Here is a 26,209-nt window from a genome sequence, read left to right on the forward strand (position 1 = left end):
TCGTTTTGGGAATTTAAACAACTATTCCAATGTCGACTCGAGTCATAAATATAAAATGAAGACCAAGATAGTAGTCTCAAGGAATCATATCACGCTGAGAATTAAAACACTGGTACGAATTTTACTGCAAAGGTAAATATTGCAGAAAGTATAAATTCTTCTCTGTTAGTCTAACTCGCTTATCTAATGATACCGTATAGTAACAATCGATCATAGGCTGTGGTTAGTAATCGGTGTACTTTATAGTTAACTACGAATCGTAATGCCTCTGATTGTGAGACCGGAATGATGTAATGTAAGATTATCGGCGTATTAGGCTTACATAATAAGTCCCGAGTAATTAGTATTCGTAATTACCACTGCAGAAGCATCAATGATTTTAATAGTTGACAATAATGCGTTGGCAAAACGTTTAATGCACATCATAAATTGGCAGAAGTAGCTGTTTTTACTCGTTCACATGAGAAAATTATTTTTTTCTGCCTTTCTTGGTTGTTGTTTTTGATTCATTACCGACTGCATACGCTAATAAACCATTCCGCTTTATTATTAATTAGAAGATACTTCAGAGAGTTCTACGAGTGATTATACGTTGCGATCGTTCGACATTGACGCGACCTTGGAATCGGTATTATAAGTAATTTATTCGTCATCGATTCAATCGCACATTTATCGTTAACAACCAAGGATAAACAGTTTGTGGCAAATGATAAGTTCCTTGTCAGCTTCAAGTACTGTGCAAATAATTCTCGCTGTTTTTACAACATATTCATGCCACGGCATTTCTCCTTTTATCTTCTTTTTCTTTTACTTTATTCTTTATTCCGTAGGGAAGTTAATGGCAAAATCTCGAGTCGTGAGTCTTCATAAAGTGAGACCGTCGTGCGTGATAAGGCGAAATTAACAACCGGTTCATCAAGAGCGGCGTCGAGTCGAGGACCGCGTTTCAAGTATCCCACCGTAAATCACGACACATATTCAGAATAAATGAAGAGAATGTTTTACTTTGCTCAACGCGTGTCTCGGGAACGTTCGGAAAGAGATTTGCCAAGCATAATTGGAAAGATGAAACTCGAGATTATCACTGCAATCAATTTTCACGTCAAGTTTTTAAATTAAAAATGAAGTACAAGAAAAAAATCGATGCACACTTTTAAACAGATATCATTCCCACTTTCCGATGATCGTTTAAATGAAACACGACGGATTAGAAACTGGTTTGAAATCACTTATGGAAGGTGCAGGAACTCGTTTGTGATCGACTCGTTTTTGAATCAAGATTCTTGCAATACCGCGCAGAGTATAGTAACACGCAAACGAACCCCGGTATATACAAATGATGGATCGATCAAGCTCCGGAGTTGATATTATTTCCAGATAATGATCGTCATAAAAGGGGGACATAATAAATGAAAAAAAGACAGAGCAATAAAACATCGAAGCAAGATTTTTTTAAGAAGATTCCTTAACGGACAATGAATTCCTTTCCATATAGTAACTTTGCCGAATAGAAACCTGGCCTGATAAATAAATTCCGCATGGGTAAATCCAGACGAACATCGTTCGTTTGTCGACTAATTTTTGTATTCTTCTTCATTTTGTTGCTTCAAACTTGAAAATTATTTGCAGACACGTACAATGAATAAGCACAGCTTGTTTATGGTTGAGAGTTAGCCCCCCATTCATTAATCGGGGAAAAGATCGTATGAATCATTAGCATAACGGTTAAGACTATTAAGAGGGTTTTAACTCGACGTAATTTCGCCGCAAAACCGCTTTTGTACCATGCGGTAAATAGAAAATCATCTCCTTTGTAAGACTATGAGAAACGCGTTTACACAAAGGCAGTACATTACAAATTTGTATAAAGAGCAGAGAAATAATAAGTAATTACATGCAATTAGGTCAGTGCAAGTTGACGTATCGGATAGATAACGTATATACAACATTCATCGAATAAATTTTTCTCCAGAAATAAAATTTACCATCCTACAATATCAAGTGGAGAATATTTTTAAACAAAAGGTTCAATTTCGTAAAACGCGCGATCAGATTATTAAAAAAACAAATTGATCTACGAAGAAGAAAAATTTTTTATTCAAATCTTCATTTTATTAATTTTAATGACGTAAATACTTTGCAGTGCTTTTATGGTCAACCGGTTAATTCACCTTCGACATATTACTTGTATATATAATATGTATATAGGTACGAATTGGTACACCAAATGTAACGGTCCCTATTATAATTTCGTCCCAGATTTATGCGAGGTGAACGTAGAAAGAGTTCGATCGATAAGTAAAAATTGGCAATATATGATTCGTTCATCGATCCGTGCATTAAACTTTCCACATTTACCGAAACATCCGAAATGTTTATTTAATTTCTGATCATTACCGTAGGTGCCGAGGAGCGTTAGTGTTAATTACAGTGAAACAACGATGGTTGAACTTACGTCGTCGAACCACATGATCGGAAACACGATGTCGGGGAAGGTAGCGACTTGTTTAATGTCGCTCACCTGGCTGACGGCCAGATTTATCTGTACACGAGCCCTGGCTCTCAGGGCTGTACCCATGTTGGGTTGAACATCGATGAAGAGCTGGTGTTTATCAGCTTCACCAGGCGAAATCCCCGTAACTGCCTCTCGCAGCATCGGATCGGCTGTAATAAGAGATGCCAAATTATTCGTCAATGTAAGACTATGCACACGTATTCAACGTGTAATTACATTATGAAGCATAAATATATATATAATATATGTATATATATATACGAATTAAACGAGGCAATCGAATGTTCGATGTTATTTATGTTAATTCGTTTAAAATCGAGGTCAGCTAAATCCGGTGATTTAATTTTGTTACTGTATTTTACAATAAAATACTACGTGGCGCTTAATTCTTTTTTTATCCATTTTAAAAGATGTATATTCCGCAAGTGGCATATTATTATTATTATTATTGGTTTAATTATTATTCTGGACTTGTGCAGCTTTCAGTGGGGTATTTTAAATACACACTTGCACCTGTACAATATCGTTAGCACCGATTGTAATCTATACCACATATTGGTATTGCTGAGGTTGCATAAATTATCACGTTACGCAACATTCCTGAATCTCGTCCATATAGGTATACATACTTATATTTATATATTACAGCCTATCTATATACCTACATAATATACTTTCATTTGAAACTTGACCATCGCTGGAATTTCAGGTGAATAGACATCAGAAATAATTTTCATTTCATAGATGTAATTGTACACATATGCACTCTGCGTGAAACAACATAAAAAAAGAGACAAGAAAAAAAGAAATCTAACTTAAACTTAAACCGCATCTATTTTGCAGTATTTGTAAATTCGGATAAATTTGTCACTTCATTAATTATCAACAATTTATTCGCGAATTCTTTTGCCTCGTCCGCAACCGTAAAAAACAGTAATCATCTACGACGGTGTGCAATATATACCCAATCAATGACGATGTAAAACGCCTATCAAGTTTATAGCCATACTCACCACCTTTATAAGACATAAATGTTTTTATAATATTTTTATTAACATACGTTGAAAAGGTTAAATATAATATATCACCTAAGCCATTAATTTTACGATACTACGAATTTTCATCTATTTATTAATTACGAAATTTTTTTTCAATTATTAATCATTAACATGTTCATCTTTTTCAAACGTACCACCCGCAGTCCAGATATAAATATTAAAATTAAGATAAGGTCGTACCTACATTGAAATATAATAAATTTATATCCGGAGCCAATGACTGATGAACGAAATATGTTCGTAGCACAATAAATTCACACGCACTCATACTTGATAAGTATACTCGTTCATTTGAATTCATCCGTCGCGTTACGAATGTTCCGTAACCGTAAGCATATAAGTATTCAATTCATAGCTGATATATTATGTCCGCAAGTACGCGACTCGTTCTTTTCGAGGTTGAATGATTTAAAAACATATATTATAACCTTTAGATATTGTTTTTTTTTTAAACGCACCTGCAGCTCAGCTAGTCGTGAATCTTTCCTGCATCGTGTTAATTTTGAATGAAATTTTTTTTTTAAAACTGGCTAAACTTACCGACGGTTCGGAATTTATTTATGTACCAACATATGCATACGTATAACAATGTAGCTGCTGAGAGAATTTACAATCGTCTCAGAAGGACGAAATTTCCCAGTGAAATTTTTAACCGATTCCCATATATCGCATACACGTACGTACATATATATAATGTACCTGAATGCCACACGTATGTACGCTCGCGATTTCACCGGTTCGTGACGATCATTGCATGGCACAATATATAGAGTAGACACAAGTAGGCGTAGAGAAAGAAAGTAAGAGTGTAACGGCGTGGGCGTCAGATTTAAGAATGAGAAAAAACGAAGAATAAGATAACGAATGCAAAAAAAAAAAGACAAAGAACAACAATATAACACATTCTGTATCTGAGTATAAGAAGTTCTCACAGTTTACTACAAGTTATAGGCGCAAGTCCCGCTACTTTACAGTATACATATATGCAACTACATACATATAACACAATAATTTATGAGAACGTAGCACTTTTGGATCCCACGCGTGCGAAACAGATACATGAGTTTTGTGTCTTAAGTACATTTCACTGGCGCACAGCTGTTTCTACTTTAATAATAACAGCACACGCGTACTTAATTACGACACAAAATATACTGTATAGTAATACTAGTAGTAGTAGAAATAGTAAAAGAAGCCCCAAGGCGAACGAGAGTTGATTGTCAAGAGTCGGGTGCACCCCGACACATCCGGTAAGAAAAGAATGGTTTCTAAACCGGAAATAGACGGGTATAATATGTAGAGAGAGTGAAACATTTGTGAAAATGATGAGTTCGCTTGCGCTTTTCACGTCTGTTCTACGCAAGCACGCATGTTACGCTGAAATGATTCACTTCCGTTTATAACGTTTTCCGGGAATTATATTTGGCAATATTTGACAAGGACTTTGTCTGACATTCGAGCGTTGACTTGTAGACCGTTTCAAGAACGTCCTCGCAATCTGACGAAACTCACGGTCGTACCGAAATAATTTGAATTAACCGCTTTTACGCGCTTAGGCATAACCTCGTAAACGATTGTAAGGTGTGAGTGCATCTGTGGTACATTCGTTGATATACCATATACCTTAGCATCGTTAATTTCCGTGCATATATACGTGCAATACCCGCAAGCGTTATGGGTGTTGGGTTCTGCTTTCACTACAGGTTAACGTACATTGTACGTTACGCCGACGAGGTCGCGTAAGTTTCGCATTCAATTTTTTTCCTTCATTCCTACCTGACGTAATTCAGCCGTATAGGTGTTTCGATTCCCCGACTCACTGAAGAAATTTTAGAACACGTCGTCGAAAAATGAAGGAGATAAAAAGGTGCGAAAAAAAGAAGAGAAGTGGCTAGACATAAGCAGTCAAGGATTTTCGAGTACCTACACTTCGCAGTTTCGAAATTCGACGCCGTATTATATGCGTATATCAACGATGCATATATCATATGCCAGTGTAATGTTCATTAGTTAATTCGCGTGTATAGATTTCTTGTATATTAGACTTTTTTTAGGCTATAAAAATAACGTAGCGGTGTACGGGAAATTGGCTGTAAGTACGTCGGCGCCAAAGAACGTTTATACCTTATTATATGGGTATGTACCCGCTTTTTATACAAGAAGGTAGATTAAATCTTGGAGAGATTTCGAAAAAAATTAACTACGTCTAAAACTCAACTCACCCAAGTAGAAATGCGGAAAACTGAGAAGAACCGGCGAGTCGTATTGGCAGAGAGACGCGTTGAATGTTCCCTCGGGAGCGCAGGGTGGACCAGCAGGACAGAAGCATTTCTGGGAGGGAACGCGTGACGGAGAAGCGAAGACGTCCGCAGGAGGAACGAATCTGTATCCAGGAACTCCACCCGCGGTCATAACCTCTTGCTGAAAAGGAGGCGATCGATGAATAAAAGGACTGTAGAATAATCGTAGCCGCAAAGAAAATCGAAACAGTAGCATTGACTGCGCAGTCAGCCGAGTTGGCAATGGGCTAGGGAGTTCTGGTGTCGTAAATTGGTAGCCCTGACGTAATCCGTACGCGTGAGAGTACAAAGTAAAAGAAGTGAATTTCGCAGGCTGAATTCTCGGTCATTAGAATTTAGTTGGAGGTGAAATTATACTCCAGTGACTCCAGCCGTTATTTTGTTTAGCGTGAAATAACATTTGATAACCAACGAGCTTCTAAAACGGGCGTGAAGCAGAAATAAAATTGCAAGCGTGTATGACAGCGGCCATTTTGATTCTGCGAACAATCTTTTCTTCGATAATGCGAACCCAAAATTGTCGTACGTTGTTTGACGCCAAATATTTTCACCGAATGAATGATTATTTGATCAAATGGAAAAGTACGAGTGCAGTACTCGGAATTCCCCATAAATACGGCACGTGAGCATCACGCCTGACCCAAGAAGTCACAAGTAACGCAAGAACCAAAGTCGAAGACCCTGTACTGACCTTGAAGACGAGGGGCAAAGCGCGGCAAAGATCCTTGTCGAATACGCGGAGGATCGTGTGCTTCGTGATGTGGGGAGGGAATATGCTGCCGTCACTTCCGGCGACGCTGTCGCAGTGCGGGGTTGACCAGTGTCCGAGTCCCTTCTTGCCGTTCCACCGTTCCACCATTCCGTACTTGGTGATGTCGTCCTGACCCGAAAAGATAGTGTAGAGATCCGGCGCGGTCCCGTTCTTGTTGTACAGTAAGCCAAACTGGTCGTAGGGCAGCTTCTGCTCCTTAGGGACGACGTCCTTCGCCAACTTGAGCAACGGATCTTCGTAGCCCCAAAGCAGCTGGCCGACCGAGACCTCGACGAATGGCTTTATCTTCAGGATGTCCATTATCGAGGCCATTGCCAGACGCAGGAAACGCGCTGCGTGTCGCGACTGACTCGTCGCTGAGAGCATCGGGATGTTCGGAACGACGACCAGATCGTCCTCGGAACCAGCCGAGAGCTCCTGCATTGAGAAACATGACTAGATTGGTCAAACGGATGTGTTCGATCTTTGGAATTAACTTAGAGGATGCTGTAGTTAGTGTTTACCGACCGAGTAAAACGTCACCCAACTTTTGTTGTTATCGAAGCCTAACGCATCACTTACGTTAGAATAACGTAGGTAGACAAGTTCTACTACGGCTAATACTGAGTAGAAATATCCAAAACCTTTTTCTTTCATGCGAGAATAACAACATTCAATGTATTTCTTTAATTAGTAGCAAGGCAGTTAGAGAAACAGATTCCCTGGCATTAAAGAAACATTTGTTTTTCTTTGTTTGTTGTGTTCGGCATTGCATGTAGAATTACGATAGCTGCGACTATTTTGGGTGAACAATGCTCGAATGATAGTTGAAATAAAGACATTTTCGTCGGTCGGTAAAATACAATAGCAATATTTTTTGCAACGAGTACAGCGGCAATTTGACGATTGTTACATGCACACGACTTACGAATACAATTGTTAATAAAATCGAAAATTCTGAACTTCGGATGCAGGTGATCCTCGATTCAGGTGTGACGAAAAAATTATCTTGATACATTTTTTTCTTGTCACGATCGATTTTTATTTTCCCTAATACTCACGACGTGTATTCATTTACATACGTATACATTAGACTATATCGGAATTATTTATTTATTTATTTTTTTTAAATTCAAGTTGCAAATATTGTTTCAAGTGACGAAAAAATAATGCTGTCAAAGTCTCGGCTCTTAATATTAATATTTAGAAAAGTGTCATCGCGATTTTCTATTATCAATTTAAATAACACAGGAAACATTTTGTTTAATTTTGGAATTTTTGTATTCGTCAACGCATTAGTGTACTGATAGGACCATAACGTATTTTTGGACAGCGTTCAATTCCCTACAAAAATACGTTCTAGCCTTATCAGTATACTAATACGTTGACGGGTTATAAGATTCCAAAATTTAAAAAAAAAAATAATGAAATTTTTCTCTCTGATACGTAGCCGTGAATTATAACACGACAATAAGGAAAAAGACTCGTGTAATAATTTCGTGAAATCTGAGTATCTACATCGCCGCAGGTTCAAGGTTCACGGAGAGTAATTGGCGAGAGTGAAAAGTGGTTAGTCATATACGGGCAGCGCTAATTTCTTATTTAAATTCGGCGAAACTTCTGTCGGAAGAAAAAGTATAATAAACAACAAACTGAGAAAATGTCGTAGCTAAGTTTAAAGTAGTAGGGCGTTGCAAACCTTGCACATACTTATAAGGTTATATTAAGGAACCGAGATGTCTAATTATGGCGTAAGATTTGTCTTATAATATGCTGCTGCTTGATACTATCGCAGTAATGAATTAGTTCGCAGAAGCGAGTTTTGTTCTGTAATTAAAAAAATTCGTCTCATGATCCATCCGTAGACGTTAAACTGGCGAACAGAACCGCGTGATGAAACGAACCGCAGAGATTTGCTGCACGCTTTGCTGATCGACGCGTAAGATATCGAAATTGAGTCTAGCAATTCATTCGCTTCTCGTACGACGAGCATAAACGATCAATTATGCAATTGCAGCCAAGTTGCACGACGGTCATATTTTTTTCCATCTCGGATTTTACCACCGAATATTGCAGGCCTTTAAATAACTCGTGTTATAGTCTTGCGGCAACAATTCGACATTGTGACATATTGGGCTGACTTAAGAGCACAGGTCGTCGTTTAGCGATGGAGTTACGACAGAAAATGTGTAAATTATTTCACCGGTCAATATTTTAGGCCTGCATATGGTCGCCGGCGTGGATCTGAAGTAGGTGAAAAACGAAACGAGCAATATTCCGCAATAAGGTAATCCTCGGGATCGTTGAATTATTCCACGTAATTTAGCAACGCGCGTCAAACATTTCGCAAATCGCATATCCAATATTAATTTAATCTTCTCGCAAGTGCATTCTTTCTTCTCTGCGTATATTTTTAATTCTATAGCACCACACCGACGTTTGTCAATGACAGCAAAATATTTTTACAGCAAATCAAGCGCGAGTTGAAGAAAAGAAGTGTTTGCACAGATCCGTACATATCAAAACAGAGTACAATGAATCACACCTCGCTATTGTTTCTCTTTTCATTGTTCCCCAGGTATATTTGCATTGCTTGGAAACACAGTCGACACTGAAGATTGCCAAATTACGCACTCTGTTCACGACTTGTTATTTGCATCGTTGATTTTCCATTAGTGGTAGCCAAAGAGTGCGTAAGAATCAGCCGAATTCCAAACTTACTCATGCCTATGTATCGTTGATTTATTCCTTAATGAATGAACGATTGCAGCGAAAAATCGATAAATTTTTCATTCATTTTATGACGAAACAGATTGATTTAAAAATAATAACCGATATGCAAGCTTTTGTTTATAATTCGAAAATATTTCCTATCCTTGTATTTTTCAAAAAAGATAGAAAGAGAAGCTCAGGAATGTAAATAATAACATGACGATAAGGATTATACCAACAATATACGTCTACCTTGTAATAAAATTAATGAAAAATCGTTATCGATTTTCGGCCAACCGCGACCTATTCCAAGTAAAATTTGAGTGCAAGAACTAACCGGGGCGAACTCGAACTCCTTTCTTATTTTGTAAGTAACGGTGTCGTTGTTGTTGAACTTGACGTCAGCCTTTGACCACCGTTGGATGTAAACGTACGGTCCGAGTTCCTGCAGGGCAGGTTTCTCCCCGCTGTTCAAGAACTCGTCGGCATTAGTGACGTTGTAGATGTAGACGGACATTTTAGGCCTCACCGGGGGTTCCTTCCACCATCCAAAAGCCCGTCCGCCGTCCCGGAGGGCGACTTCCCTGTCGACGAGAGCGTCGACGATCTTCGGGAAAAGCGTCGCAAGAACGGCGCCGATTATTATGAGGAGAACGCCGACAGCCACGGCTGCCCCTGAAAAATAAAACGGTATCCATTATAGTGAGTGAGCCTTGGGTTTGATTTAGTGGGATTATGGGTCGTCGGCTTCCGCATGCCTCGAGAATCCGCAGACCCAAGATGCGTGAAATTTTTCACAGCTATTCCGCCTGAGTGCGGCAGCTGTAGGCGGAAATTAAGACGCGATGTCGGGTATTTAAGCGCCAGCAGCGGTCGCTTCTCCGCGTACGAAAAAAGTGCTGTCGGGATCGACGAGAGGACAATAAACCGGAGATTAATTATATGAGGATAAAAAAGAACAACGACGTCACGAACGATGTTCGCAGAGCTTTACGTATGTATCCGCATTCAAAAACCGGTATGAAGAACCTACCTGTATGTGTATGCCAAATATTCTGATCGTTTTACAGTCCATTATGGAATCAAGTGATGTGCTATTTATCGTTAGTCCCACGTTAAATGCCAAGCGTTGTACTACACCTATTCCATCTAGGAGGTAAAGTAGTGTGTGGACTGTAAACGCCTTTGCAGACTGTAATTATTGTCAACACGCAATATCGCTTGGGTTAAAAAAACTCGAAACTTTTCGCCTTGCGACATAATGCGAAACGGTACGACAATCTGCATATATACTTTATACGTTAATATAATGCAAGAATGTTTTGTATAAATTATAGTTTGCGGTTAACCGAAAAAAAGTATGAAACACGCGCCTCCTGCGGTTGATCCGCCGGTTCCATTTGTAGCGGATGCACGTAAACCAATTCGTCGCACGACTGTGGAAAGTTCAGATATTTAGGGAAACTTGCGTTTCCTTGTTTGTTAAACTTGAAAAATGAATTTCGTAGCGTCAACAAACCTCGAAGTATATTGCTAGGCCGATAATTGACGAATCATAACGGGAAATTCTTTTACATTTGATGCATCGCGTGATTTAGAATATAATCTGTTCCGAAGCTGTTACTTTTTTTCGACGAGATATATTTCATGATTGTAGAGCACTGTGATCAGTGGATAAAAACAAATTTCACTCATTTTCGAGATTGTATTCGGATCGATGAATTCTTTCGAAAGCCTATACGATATGTAAAGAAAAAATATTATCACAATTCTAGAGAAAACTTATCCACAGAATTAATCTTAACAAAATACTGCAATGAATATTTATTCTCTCTTCACATTCGTACGTACTATGTATATCAACCGGAATCAAATCGTCAAATTCAAATATCAAATTGCCTAAAGGCAATCATATAGCAATACACAAATATATAACCCAAGTTAACGACGTGTCTTGACGATCTAACGATGATGATTGTTAAACCAATGTGCGCATTGAAATTTATTATTCTTATCCGACTCTACGCTACATTAGCACCGCCAGCTCACAAGGGAACCGCCTAACCCCTGACAAACGGATTTCGATCTTTTTCAGGTATGTTGTAAAGCGACCCAACCATAGTACCAGGCTACCGGCATTTCCTTCAATACCGCCTGGTTTTTGAGAAAATTGAGTGTGAAGTTCGACGCGTACTTTATACCTAAGTATATGTGTAACATTCGCCGATCCTCGAATCAGCGAATGTAGCGCAGTTGGCTAGGTTTACCGATCGCCCACCGGCAATCCGACGTTCAAATCCAACTCTGGGCGAGTTTTTTTTTTTTTTTTTTTCTTTATTCACGGTGCAAAATATTACTTTACAAATTTGACAATGCAAAATTATTTAATAACGCCAAATAACCTTTGCGTTAAAAATCACTTTCGTCGCTAAATAAATTACAATCACGTAGTTGATGTCGAAAAATTAATTTTCATCGATTACGATTGCACGTGTTACATTCATTATTCACTGTCAGTATCATTGGTATCGCTTGCTCCACAGAATTCTGGGTGATATACAGCAAAGGACTACGGAACACCACGCACATTTTATAAAACCGACCGCCTTGCACGCACATGGTTCACGCCTATCAGCTCATCCACAGTGATAACTTGTCTTTCCGACAGCATGTGAACAATTTCTTTCTAAATAGCATCTCCCATCGCGATTGAATTGGCGGAAATTTCGTTGGGTTGGTTAGTTTACCCTTCGTTCCTTCGTTGATGTCATTGCTGTCTTATGTTTCGGATACAGTAATTAGAGCACTAACGTGCCCCTCCATCGCACACTCTGATATGATATCGCTCATTGTTCCGGAACAAGACTTGACGTTTCTTCGGAGAAAATTCGTTGGGGTCAAAGATTAGGGAACATATAGCAAGGACGTCGAGGGACAAGCCAATCCAGGTAGCAAACTTTCCGTTAAATATTTGAAATTTGAACTGCCAACGGAATACTGCTATCGTATACTCTGTATTTCCATAGTTCCGGAAATTCACTCCAAATGCTTATAATGCAGCACGCGTAATCGCAATCGATGAGAATAAATTTTTCGATATCAAGTACGTGATTGTAATTTATTTAGCAACGAAAATGGAAAAAAAAAAAAAAAAAAACTCGACCCGAGTTGTCAGGGGTTAGGCGATCCCTCGACGATCTCGTGAATCACCTCGTAATGTGCAGAAATATATTTTCTCGCTAATTTGTACAAATGTAGAGAGAATATACAGCGACAAGAGTCTCACAAGATTTCGAATTTCCGTGCGTCTGAGATTTCACCTCAATATTCTCCTCGACAATTCTATTTGTTTGTTTCTCTTTTACCTTCATCTCGAATTCATCACGAATATATAGAACCTCTGAACATACGTCCGTAGCCGATGGTATTTACAATGACAATAATAACGGCATAGAAAGGGGTAGAAAAAAAATTTTAAAAAAATCAATAAGCCGTAAACAAGAGTTGTAATTAAAAGAAAAGAGAGAAAAAGTCATCGATAAGCGATACGCTCGAATTTCTCTCACAATCAAACGTCGCGTGATCGACATCGACGACGCCGCGACGATTCGGTTCGTTTACTGCTGCTGCACACCTGCATAATAATTTTCTTGGATTTCAATCAATATTATACCGTGTCTATACTTTTTGCCGTTCGTAATTATCTCCGTAGCCTTGGCGGCGGCGGCGGCGGCGGCAAGAGTGAAGGTACCCAGGTGGATGAAATATACCTGGTGAGAGTCCGTTTCAACGAATGTTGAAAAACTACATTCGACCGTTTAAACAGGCACATACAACATATACCCAAAAGCTGCGTACACGCACGATTCCAGCAGCTAACCGCATTTTCGACGACGAGTCAATCGGTTGTAGGATTGAAGAGAAATAAAAATGTCACATTTATTTTACACTCAATTTCAGTGAAAGTAAAATCCAGAATAATATAAGCAGCAGCCGCAGCAGTAGCAGCAGCGCCGAAATCCGATGGTGATTGCCGCGTTTTCTACCGCGAAATTGCCTAATTTTGGAAAAGCTAGCAGTATTCACGCTACACTGCTGGAGAATTTACTTTCTGTAAACTTAAAATCAACGCGATGAATGTGTACGCAAGTCGTAACGGTAAGACTGCACGTAACGTAACCGGGATCGAGAACAATGCTCGAGTGATTCCCGCGGAGCTGCGATTCGCACAAAGTTGTAAGCGTTTTTAATGGAAAATTGCGAAATCAACGAATTAACCGAGTATATTTATTGCACAACGGGAAAAATTTACGGTCAAATTTGAATTATGGTTTGTTTGTTTCTATATTTTTCTTTAAATTATTCGTACGCGTTGTTTGTTGGTTAATTATTTTACGCATATTTGGAACTATCGAATAATTTTCAGACAGCTCGTACTAGTCGTAGAGAGTAGCGGAAAAAACTAAATATAAGTAAAAAAATTTTAGGGCAACTTCGCTGCAACTGAATTCAGCGCATGCTAATCGAATCGAGGAAAATTCAAATGATTCAACGTTACTTGTTGTTAACGAAAAGGAATAAACATTCAAACTGAAGATTCTTTTAATTTCGAATACTTACGAGTTCGGAATCTTATGCAAAATATAATCTAATCGCGCATATTTAGCGTGAGTAGCGGAAAGCATTATACCTCGAGTGATGTGAGCTACTTTCAACAATTTTTACTTTCTAACGAGTACTGTAATATTGAAGTATAGTATAGTTAATCCTCTCAAGTTGTGCAGCAGCTCGCGGGGGGCATTCATGAGAAAGCTTACAACCAGCTCTCGACTGATTCTGCATATTCTGCTATATATTCTGCATATATAGCACATATTCTTTGAATATATAATAAAGTCGGATTCTCCCGCGCATTCATTTCATGCTTGAGAATTCGCAAGAGATAATCACAAATTGCGGTATATAATATGTACCGGAAATGCACACCGGTATATGCGTATACATTTATTTTCTATTCAGTATGAGCGATTAAAAGCATGTAAAGTACAATACGTATCGTGGATCGATTAGGGATTTAAGTGCAGATGTTCAGACGCGTGATACAAATGTAAATAAGCTGTAATAGTTTATACAGGTATAAAAAATCACGCGTTTAATATGAATACGTATATTTATATATGTGCGTTACAGCGACTTTTTCAACCGCATTGACGAAAAGTTTCCCCAGCAAAGCATCTTCGATAAAAATAATCAATTTTCGCAGCGCATAATATATTTGACAGTGCGATTTCGGCTGCACACATAAATTTAATCAAAAATTGCTGGTTATGGAAAATACGATATTAATGTACCACGTTATATATTCAACAGATACCATTGGCATTAAATTTACACAATACTCGATTCAAGGGGTCCGCACGATCGCTCTTAAATTGCATAATGCATAATTATCATTTCGCTTTCCAATCAGTGAAAAATTCCAGTTTCAGCGTAAAAACGCTCATTTTATTCGTTGTATATTTTTAAATGTCCCGAGATTCACAAATATATAATCGGTCTTGTTGTTTTCGAAACGCTGTCCTTCGCTGGACAACTCTACACACACACACACACACATACACATACACACTACGCATGCTAATTCACTTTCAAAGTATTCCGTACACCGTAAATGCATCGCAAGCAAAGCTTACATACAAATTGGTGAAAAAAAATTCCGTCTTTGAAAAAACGTGATTTGAAAATCAAACAACTCTTGCAGCGCGGTTCGATTACTCGCTGCACGCCCATGTAAATTTATTTTTAATCCGAGTGTTATAAAACTATACAGGTATATAACACAAGCATATAACCGAATTTATTTACCGCGACACGTACACTTCATTGTTTATTTATTTTTTTTTTCTTCGATTCCTTTTTTTCTCACTGTCACAAAATTGAACTCCTAAAATAAATTGGGGAACGGCAGAGCTGGAAACTCGGCAAAGATGCGGCTGATCCGAGTAATTACGATGGATAAATGAAAGGTTTTATCCTGTAGTTCGTGGCTCGCGCAGACGTTCGGGATCTCGATTGGGCAAACGATGTTTTACGTAATTTCAAATCGCAATAGGATCTGTGCGGAATTCTCCCGCATCGTGTGAAAGAGTGAAATCGATGTTGTCAGCAGAATCGTTTTTTCCCCGTCTCCATTGTTTTTTTTTCCCGTTTTTTCTTCTTCATTTACAACAGCACCGGATGGATTAGAATCGCGGAAAATGAGACCGACGAAATAATTATCGCAGACCACAGCCGTATATAACGCGTTAGCGGTAATGAAAATATATTTCCTGTGTAAGATGAAGATATTGCGGTGATATGTAATACTTGCAACTGTGACCCGTGCATTCGTGCCCGTAGCCATCGTGCTGCATTACGCGTCGTTATCGGTCATGGAATATTTTACGTAAACTGCAACGATTGCGAGCGATAGACAAGATTTTCGTGAGTGATAACGAGCGGTCGATACGAAAACCGAAACTTTCATCAACAACCATCATTTTGGAAAAATACTTGAACCGTTATGTACATAAATATATATTACGCGGATGTTTACCTGTGGGCTCATTACAACCATTCCATATTATCGCAAACGCAAGGAAATAACATAGTGTATCTATGTAACGTAATATACGAGGCATAACATATTGAACGTTATGTCACCGCGGTACGTTTCACCTAATTTTCGCTTTTCACACGAGGAATGCGACTTTGATAATGACCATATTACACTGAGACACCGTGTCAAAGATAATAAGTTTGTTTGTTTAAAAACAAGCTTAATCTTGAGTGGAAATTTTTTATTTTTTATTTTTGTTTTGATTCCTTTTTAGGCGTCGTCTTCGTGTAATCGAATTATCCCATACAACGTGCCGCACGCAGCCGTCAGCCGGGATGCCGGTCAAACAGGATCTGATGTAACGTAAAATACGTTAAAGACCTAGCATATTATACGTAGGTACAAGGATCATACGTAAGAACTCGAGAGGTCCACGCGTCCAGTGACCGAAAGAAAGAGGAAAGAAAAAACTTCCATCGAGTGCTCTCGTAACGTGCATGTTATACCTATGCAAGTGTTATGCTATACACGTGGCTACTTAGGTTCTTATTCAATACGGCCGAATGTGCCGAAAACAGCATTTAAAACACGGCTTTCAACGTCGGGTAATTCGACGATTGTACGATTGCCATTGAATCGGGAGAAATTCCCACCGTACTTGGGATATAATATGTTATTGCAGGGAACGAGGTCGCGACGATTCTGCGTGAATGAAATGAAATGAAATATATGTACATATATATGTATACGATGACAAGAAGAAAGAAAGAAAAAATGTCCAGAAAAGTTTCACGAACGACTTGCAATGCGTGCAAATGTAAATCTTAGAAAATTTTCATTAAAAAAAAAAAGCGACACTCTTGTTACCAACAACGATGAAATTGCAGGCGTTGGACCTTTGTATTAAAATACATTTTTATTATAGTAAACGTTGTATGTAATTGTCGTTAATCGAATAAACCGTGAATCATTTTTTGTCTTTCTGCCGTTGGGAAGTTGACTGTTTCACGCGATTGTTATATGATTTGAACCGTTGGTGACGAGTGATTAATTACAAGTAACCGATGTGTACAATAGGTTTCCGTGCGTCATGAAATAAATTGAATTTTAATGTCACAGCCGCAACAGCATCGTGTATAGTTAAATATCGCGTATAATATGCCCTGTGTATCAACCACATACAAGCGTATACTTATCGCAATTAACGATCAAATAATTATTACACTAGCGAGGAAAAAACTAGGAACGATCGTGCGAGGAGTCCGTACAGTGTAATTGAGCACGATCGACAAGTTGAAACGAGAAAAAGAAAAACAATAACAAGAAATAAAATAAATAAATATCGCGAATGTATATAAATTGCGGTGGAATTTTTTTTTCACCACTCATCGTTTTTCCGCGATTATAAGTGGGTCAAGTTCTTTCGATACCGCATAGATGCGGCATTGCTCTGGACTGCGAGAATCGACACGCTTTTCGCCACGAATAAATCTCGCACGAGCGGTTTCATTCCCAACAGGATAAACCGCGATTAGAAGATTAGATCCCGGGAAAAAGAAAAGATGGAAGATCGCTTTGCCCGGCGTTAAAGTCCCTGCCTGCAACGAGTGGCGGGGAGAAGCGGAGCGGCGTGATTAGCGTGCCTAATTACATAGAATAAGTCGACCGGCGAATATCGGGGAATATTAATATCACGCCGAGATGGATCACGCGTGTAACCGAAATTGGAGAGAGGCGGGTTATAAGTCGAGGTTACTGCCTAGAAATTTATTCTCGACGTGGATTCCGGATATACCGTTATTATCGCCCGGGTAATATAACTGAACATCGTACCTCGAGTCAAGAGAGCATTCGAGTAAAGAAGACACGCACTCACAGATGTCTGTCCGGCTGTATACGCTAATCGCACGCGGGATTTTACAGTTCTTTGTAACCTGCTTGCACAGTATGCTGCGGCAACTTCAGATTTCAAAAATTCAAGAATGGCGGATCTAACATAGCGGACGAAAATTTCGAATTTCATCAAGTCCAATAAAACAAAACTCTATGCAAGAGTTTTCGGAGTCGATAATCGGATTTGCTATACTGAATTTTTAAAAACGGATTTCAGATCCGTGATCGGCGAGCCCGAAAACCTCTGGTAATAGTTTTTTCTCGGGAATCGATCGAATTGGAAATTTTCGTCCGCCATATTCGATACGCCATATTGAATTTTCAAAATCCGATTTCACATTCCTAATCACCTACCCCGAAAACTTGTAATTTATGTCAAACGTGTACGAGTAGAGGGATAACTTTCTCAGAAATTAATTATTCTTTCAATTTTCACGATTTTTAATCAATCTCCTTCTAGCAATAATAATTTATATTGTATCGCAATAATTACTCTCGAGTATTGAAAACCAATTAGTACATTATCGGAAATAACAAAAAAAAACCGTAAAGAAATGTGGTGAAAACTTGTTCAAATATACAAAAAATGGATGTAAAATAAGTGGTAACCATAAGAATACTTGCCACTATGATTCAAAGGGTTGATAGCGTCACGTGACTCGACCCCGTGTGTAAAATCCGGAATTCTGCAGCACGAAAATTCCTCGAGGCTTTCGTATAGTAAGGTCTCAAGATCGTTCGCGTATATAATGTACTGTACGCTTTATCACACATTTCATACACCCTCTTCACCGCGACGCGACGTGCCTGTACACATTAATCGCAATTTATTCACCGATATAATGTAAGGATGAACATCGCATAGAATAGAAAGTGTCGTTAATTCGAAACCAATCGCGTCATCTGTTTCACGTGAAATAATCACGCAGCTAGTATTTCCTACACCCCGGCGGGACTTTTAAGGGAGCTACCGACCAAATATGTACAACAATTAAGGGGACACCTGGATGAATATGAAAAAATATCCCTTTGTCGAAATTTAGTGTCGAGACTGTGATGATATATACGCGCGTATATCGTACCTTTTGTACAGAAGTTTTCTATAAAGCTCGTCGCTTTCAACTTCTTTGAACTTCATTTTTGTTCGTATATACAATTAATAATTATTTTTCCATCCCTGTTACTAATTGATTTATACGTTAAGTAATCAACAGCCTGGAATCGTCAGAATTACACGATATCTTTAATATACGAAAGTTTATTTATCGATTCGTTGCATGTGATTTTCTAACGGCGGTGTAAAGAAATTCGTAGAGAAGCGTACCTACGACGCGCACGCATTGAAATCAAATTAACATGGCGAAATGCGCAAAATATATCCCATGCAATGCGATCATGATTTCACAACGAACGTTTTATTTTCATTCTGTGTCTCCTGCCTTGTTGTTGTCGTCGTTTCCTTTTTTTTCCTCACCTCTGTTCCCCTCTTTGTGTTTCGTATCGTTTGCACGTGACTTACACCACCCGAGGCTTGCGACAGCCTAAATAATACGTTACGAAACATACCGATTCACGATGGTACAAATATAAAAACGCTCCGAGGAATATCCGTCACAGAACAGCGAAGCTATTTTCATTAACCCGTGGAAAAGAAATATTTGATCAACGATTTAATCGCCTCTTGCCTGCAGACGGCTAACTGTCAATTATCAGAAATTGTAATGTATCTAACGATTACTTTTTTTTCACAAGTGCATCTTCGATCGGATTTCACTTGTGGAAGTGGAATGATTCGAGTTACAAGCAGGAAGACGAAATCGTCAAAGGTGTGAAACATTCAGAATTGCCAATGCAAATTGACTGCGTTTCGCAGGCTTATGATAATTAATCATAAGGACGTCATTTCTACATGAATATATCTATAGAAGCATGGAGGATTCGTCCACTAGACGTTATATACATGTACGAGTAAAAGGGTGATGCCGAATTTATCACAGATCAAGATCACCGTTTGAACTCTAACGAAATTGCGGTGTTTCAATATTTTATATCGCGGTTGTATTTTTTTCGTATTTTATTTCTTTGATTTCATTCGTTGAAATGAGGTTCGAAATCTCAAAAGTCGGTTGACTTTCACTACGGAGAACTAATTCTTTGGTGAGGAATTACATTTCTCCGGAATCGTGCACCCGTTTATAAGTGTTCTAGCTACTGGTGCTTATACGAAACGTAAGACAGGGACAACAGATGTGGAAATTTCGATCACGCATAATGCGAGTTATTATCGAGGAAAATATTTGTGCCGAGTCAGGGAAAAAAGTCAATTTCTCAACAGTGGTTCGATTTCTTAATTACTAATTTAGCGCGCTCATCGAACATTAATTTTAGCTCACATTTACTCGGAGAAAAAAAAAACGTTTACGCAGAAAAACTTGCAGAAATTAAATGGAGAGTGAAAAAAGATTTTGGTGTAAAATGTACGACAAAGTAAAGTGATTACAAAATATATATATATATATATATATATATATATATATATATGTTTATATTAATATCGTAATACTTAGCTAGCGCAATTATATACGATTTTAATTTACGTCATGCGCGATGATGACGGCGTTACGTTGGACTGCAAATTTCATTGCTTATACATATACAGCTAAGTTGACCCCGTTAACCCTTTGAGTCACACATTATTGTGCTGACAATGAGTCAACTTTTACAACAAGATAGTATCCTATGATTTTTGGTGTTGCAGATTACGAATCGGAAATCAGATTGCAAAAATTCAAAACGGCGTGTCCAATATGGCGGACGAAAATTTCAATTTTAGTCAAATCCGGTGGAAAAACTCTATGCAGGGATTTTCGGAGTCGCTGATTGCATTCGCTATACTGAATATGCAAAATCTGATTCCGCATTTGTAATCAGCAGCCGCGAAAACCCATGGACAGAGTTTCTTCTCCGAATTTCATCGAATTTGAAATTTTATTCCGGCATATTAGATCCGCCATTTTCAATGTTTAAATTCAATTTCAGATTCGTAATGAGCGACATCAAAAACTTATAAGTTATCGAAACCATGTACTAACTTTCTCGGAAATGCATTATTCCTTCAATGTTCACGATTTTGTTCGATCAATTTGTTTCTAACAATAATAATTTACATTATATCGCAATAATTACTCTCGAATATTGAAAACCTGTCGAAATACTTCCAGAAGTAGTGAAAAACCGCAAAAAAAAATATGTTGAAAAGTTATTTAAATATACAGTGGGTATAAAATAGGTGGTAAGAATACTTACCACTCTGACTCAAAGGGTTAAACCACGACACTGTTGCGTGCATAGAGTGACAGAGGCGTTAATTAAATAAAAGGAAACCACGAAATGGTATAGTATAAAATTCCGCAAAAAAAAAAAAAAAATTCGGACATCTCATTTGATGTGTCTCTCGCACGAAGAGCCAGCTGCCCTCTCTCGACGTGAAAGTTTTTATCTTTACGCCTACTTTTAATCTGGCAAATTTGATTCACCGTTTTCTTTAAATTCGCCATCTACTCCGATCGCTTAAACGCCACATCTCGCCCGTCTCTCGAACACTTTTTCGCGTTTTCTCTAGGAAGTATAACAAACATGCATATACATACCTACGTATAATATTAATATGTGTGCAGGCAGGTACATACACATGTATTTTCGTACGTACGTACAACGCATCAACGAGTAACGGCTGCACAAATAAACTCGGACCCATCATACAGTTTTATTCAACTTGGGCTCTACTTTCTAAAATCCTGTGCTCAAACTCCTCGCATATTATATACAACATAGTACCGCATAGGTATATATTACGTATAATATAAGTTCGTAAACCGCGGAGCTATAATATGGACATTTGTTGTAAAAAAAAAAAATGACACACACACAAATTATAACGTAGATATTCATCTACCGAAAGTTAGCCAAATCTTCCGAAATACAATATCTAATTCTACCGTAAAATTCCTCGAAAGTGATTTCTTTTTTCCTTTCCCGTTGTAATCTAATTTTTATCTGTAACCGGAAACGGTGGAAAAATTTTCCGAAGAGGACAGGAAAAAAAAGAATTTCCTCTGAATAATACGTGTGGGGAAAAAAAAATTACGACTTTACAGATGTTGCAATGCTGGCAGACGGTCGGTTTAAACAAAGGGCGGTGACTGACCACAGAAGGAAACTCCGATCGTCAGGCACGATTGCTAGTCGTTACACGCAAGTCAGCCTTGGCGGAATGCAGTTTGTAAAGTATGCCTACATGTGTCGCACACTCATTACATACGCGTATTATGGTCATTACGTACGGAGAGAAGAGATAGTGTGCACCTGAAACGCGGCAATATCCGTATGCCGTACACTTATGGGGTACCCAGTACATACTCATGAAAATTCGATTTTTCTGCAAATAAATAACTCAGTCGATACTGAGGATAAATTGAATTGCTACCGAGCTTCCTTCAAGACTTAGAAAATTTTTGGTTGAGTGACGTTAATCGATGCTTCTCCGCTCGTTAACTGCCCGAGGAAAGTTCCGGTTTGAAAGGAAATTCCTCACCCCGTATAGTTGGGTGGGTTTTTTTCCATCATATTTCTCGGTTACAAGGTAGTAATGTTACAGCTCCTACTGCACGCGACAATCGAGACCAGACTGCTCGATAAGCTTTGGCGTGAAATGAAACTCGTGTTTCAAACCGAGCAACGTATAATATGATCTGTATGTACTACAGCGTGCCACATGTGAGCGTAACGCAGGTATTCAATGCTCCCGATTTTCGAAGTTGTGCTTGATGCCGTGTATACGTAAGCGCACGATGTTTTATAACTGGTGAACGCGGTTATCGGGATTCGTGTATGTAATATACTTGTAACACGCATTTTCACCTTGGAAATATTTACAGGTAAAACGTGTGCCGCTGATGGATGATTGGGCATAACCGATTCGCGACGATGCCTATGGAGCGATTTTTCCAATTCGGTTGCCACAGCTTTGACTTTAGAGACCGTACAATGTTCGTGTCTCTCGTCCAAACGATAACCTACATTTGTATTATTATCATTATTTATAGTCTAAAAACCGGTAGGCGGTGAAATTTTTCCTTCGATATTTATCGCGATTGGTTTTATGGTTTGTTTCATCTATGTACCTACGATACGTATACCTGTAAAGGATGTTCATTGCATAGGAATATCTTGAAAAATTTCTCTCTCAACGAGACGGGAGATCCTGCGAGAATCGCTTCTCGGATTCGAAACTTAAAATATCGACACTCTCGCATTTCGTCTGACGGAAATATCTTAATGACAAATATATTACAGGTATGCGTAACATACAGGATAACGTTACGGCAATTTAAACATTACTGTGAAGAATCTCGAAAGCTCACGACATGTACCGTGTAACGTGTACTAGAACAACTTTATCCGATAGAAAATTGTCTGAAAGTACGAAATAAAGAGAGTTTTCTACTTACACCATCGCCTGAGAAATCCGCCCTGGAGTTTGGCGCATATTCCTCTGTGCACCCTCATGTCTGACTACGTTCAACGGTCTCTTTCCACTTTAAGAGTTACAAGCACTGATCCCGGCCCGTCGTACTTCGTTACTTCGTTAGTTGGTTACTTGGTTACTTGGTTATTTGGTTACTTTGGTCACTCGACCGAGAGCCCCATACGCACGGCAGCACCTCGAACGTAATACGTACTCCACCGTTACTCCGAAGACATTTACCGGCTCCACAGCTCTCGGGATGGAGAAAGTTCCTCGAGACTTAGTGTACAAGTGTGTCGCGGCAAAGGTGCTCTCTTGCAGCCGCCTGTGAGTTACGAAGCCGAAAGACGCGCGCAAGTCGATCCTTCCACCTTTACTCCGATGATCCACCGGGCGTTATTACCGTTGTCGTCGATCAATTAATTCCTCGTCTCGCAGTCAGTGATTCTGACTCCTTTTTTCAAATATATCGGGCCGATCGGCTCCGACTTTCGTCTCGAATGAATGAATAAATTTTCAAACAGCTTCGATGTTTACTGCGTCGGTTGCCTGGCGTTTGACGGTTGTTTGTTAGCTCGCTCCCTTTTGTTCTTCCCAAACGAACCCCTGTTTTTATTATCCCGGTCTTCGGGCACCCGCGATCCTTTGCCCAAAGTTTTCTTTCCTTCCTCCCGCGCAATCGAGACTGGAAAGCGAGCGATCGGAACGACGGCGGCCCGGACACTAGATAGCCACGGGCTGCTCAGGTGAACAATTTGCCGTCTCCTCCCTTCCACCTGACGACTTGCTCCTCCTCTTCTTTCTCTTTTTCTCCGCACAGCACTCTACGCTCGAAGCTACCAGGGCACAAATTGGTAGGTATGTATGTGGCTCTTGTCTCGGTGAATCGACGCGATCGGGGTGTTCGTGTGGACGTTTACATGCAGCGACACGCTATTCCAAAGGGTGCGGATGATTGATCAGGCATCGGAGAAACTTTCTCGGCGCATGCTCGTTGACTCGTCCTTGTTGTTCAAAATCGACAATTATTCCTCCTCGCGGGCAACGATAACGACAATTTTGTTATTTGGATAAGGCATTCGTTTCAGATCCTAATCTCGTATCTATACGTATACATATACCTACGTACACGATAATGTCTTTATTCACTAATGCTTTCAACGTTCTCATAAATCACCGTTTCCCCTTGTCTTCTCTCATCACGTCAAAGTCATCCTGCTAATTCAATTCTCCCGATACAGGATATTGTATAGAACAATTGTAACAACTTTATTTGTACGATTTCACTGGGAAAAATCGATGAAATTCCATATTATGGGTACTTCATTGCTCGTTCGGATCTAGGCATGCGTGGCAGTCCTAGTCAGTGAACCAAATGAACTGCAAATCAGCCTGACGAATCGATTTTGCCATTGTAAGGGTACGCTAGGATAAAAAAAAAAATTTCTTTAACGCGCATCAAACTTTTGGTAGAGCATCTCACATAGAATATCTTAGCCAAATATGAGTTCTTAGTATTGATATTTAGAGGTATATGTTTTATTTTTTTCACTTTCGATTTAAATAACAGGTAAAAAAAATCAGAAAATATTTGAACTTTTTTTTTTCCGTAAAAGAACTTGACTTATAAGCTATCTAAACATACACTTTTATAGAAGATATCACGCTCTATGAAAAAAAGTACTGAGATATAATTTTCCTAACTCTAACCGTTTAAAAAATATTCAAGATGACTCGATGTTTATAGGCGAATGTCTCTTAATCGGTCAGAGTTAGGCAAATTCTGTCTCCGTACTTTTTTATAAAGCCTGAAATTTTCTAGAAGAATCTGTACTTATAAGTCAAGCAGTTTAAGAGAAGAAAAAATTTAAAAAAATTCCCGAATTCTTTTACCTGTTATTTAAATGGAAAACGGAAAAAATAAAATATGCGCCACTGAGTATCAATATTAAGAGCTCATATTTGGCTGAGATATTGTAGTTAACATGCTCTGCCGGAATTTCGATGCACGTTTGAATGAAGAGTGAAATTTTTTTTTTGTTTTTGTTCGCACACCCTGTCATAGTGAATTTTTATCTCCTCCTCTTTTCCACAACTCAAACTCGATAAGAACAGTGAACGAGACGTTGTTCCAGGTGAATAATAAACACCAGGCGCGGGACTTGCAAAAACACAAGTACACCGCACCGAGTTACAAGTTAACCCAGAAACCCAGAGTAAAACTAGGTTCGCGAAGTAGTCGCGAGCAGCAAACACCCCGGAGCGATACTTGAGAAGATGCGGGCAGCGAAGTCTTTGCCTGGAAAAGAACGGTCGCCGTTCTTGCGACGATGTTGACGATGATGCTCGACGAAACGGCTCTCCAACTCCGCCTGCATGCACCTATAACACGCGGTACATTTACCAGCGGAAAATTCTCACCGTTAAATTCTTCCACTCGTCCCGGTAATCGTCCTAGGTCCTAGTTCTGTCCTTCACGCTTTACAAGCGACTGCACAGAGGCTGGCATTCCCCCGGCCGAGATGAAATTTCGCTGACAACAAAAACGACCGCGAGCACATGAACCATTATAGGTGCTCCATAGAGCGGATAATGGCAATAATTACAATCTGCCGCGAAATCGAGCAGAGAAGTTCTTTGGTAAAGACCGTGGATCCTGGAGTGCAAGATGAGGATTTCAAGCCGAGGCAATTTACCGCCGCACTAGCTCCGCTTGCCTTATTCTTCTTTAATAATAAACACTGACGCGAGATTGGAATCGCACTTGGCACATCGTGCTTGTACACCGTACACGGTGTCGTTCTGCAGGGTGTCCCTGTCTGTGTATAAGTTTTCAGCTTTCATCGGTGACGTAA

At 39.1% G+C, this 26,209-nt stretch overlaps 1 protein-coding gene across 1 annotated transcript in view; it reads right to left on the bottom strand.

Moving 5' to 3' along the window:
• Window positions 1-24,091, bottom strand: part of LOC107217680 (scavenger receptor class B member 1) — a 28,329-nt gene extending 4,238 nt beyond the window's left edge. The window contains exons 1-5 of the mRNA XM_015655304.2: window positions 23,338-24,091; window positions 9,674-10,011; window positions 6,565-7,062; window positions 5,796-5,994; window positions 2,456-2,664 (exon numbers count right to left, since the gene is read on the bottom strand). Coding sequence (XP_015510790.1) covers window positions 2,456-2,664; window positions 5,796-5,994; window positions 6,565-7,062; window positions 9,674-10,011; window positions 23,338-23,395 — 1,302 coding nt within the window. The 5' untranslated portion in view covers window positions 23,396-24,091. The remainder of the gene's footprint in view (window positions 1-2,455; window positions 2,665-5,795; window positions 5,995-6,564; window positions 7,063-9,673; window positions 10,012-23,337) is intronic.
• Between the last annotated feature and the right edge of the window lie 2,118 nt (window positions 24,092-26,209).

This window comes from Neodiprion lecontei, chromosome 4 (genome assembly GCF_021901455.1).
Source record: "Neodiprion lecontei isolate iyNeoLeco1 chromosome 4, iyNeoLeco1.1, whole genome shotgun sequence".
NCBI classification, from domain to species: Eukaryota; Metazoa; Arthropoda; class Insecta; order Hymenoptera; family Diprionidae; genus Neodiprion; species Neodiprion lecontei.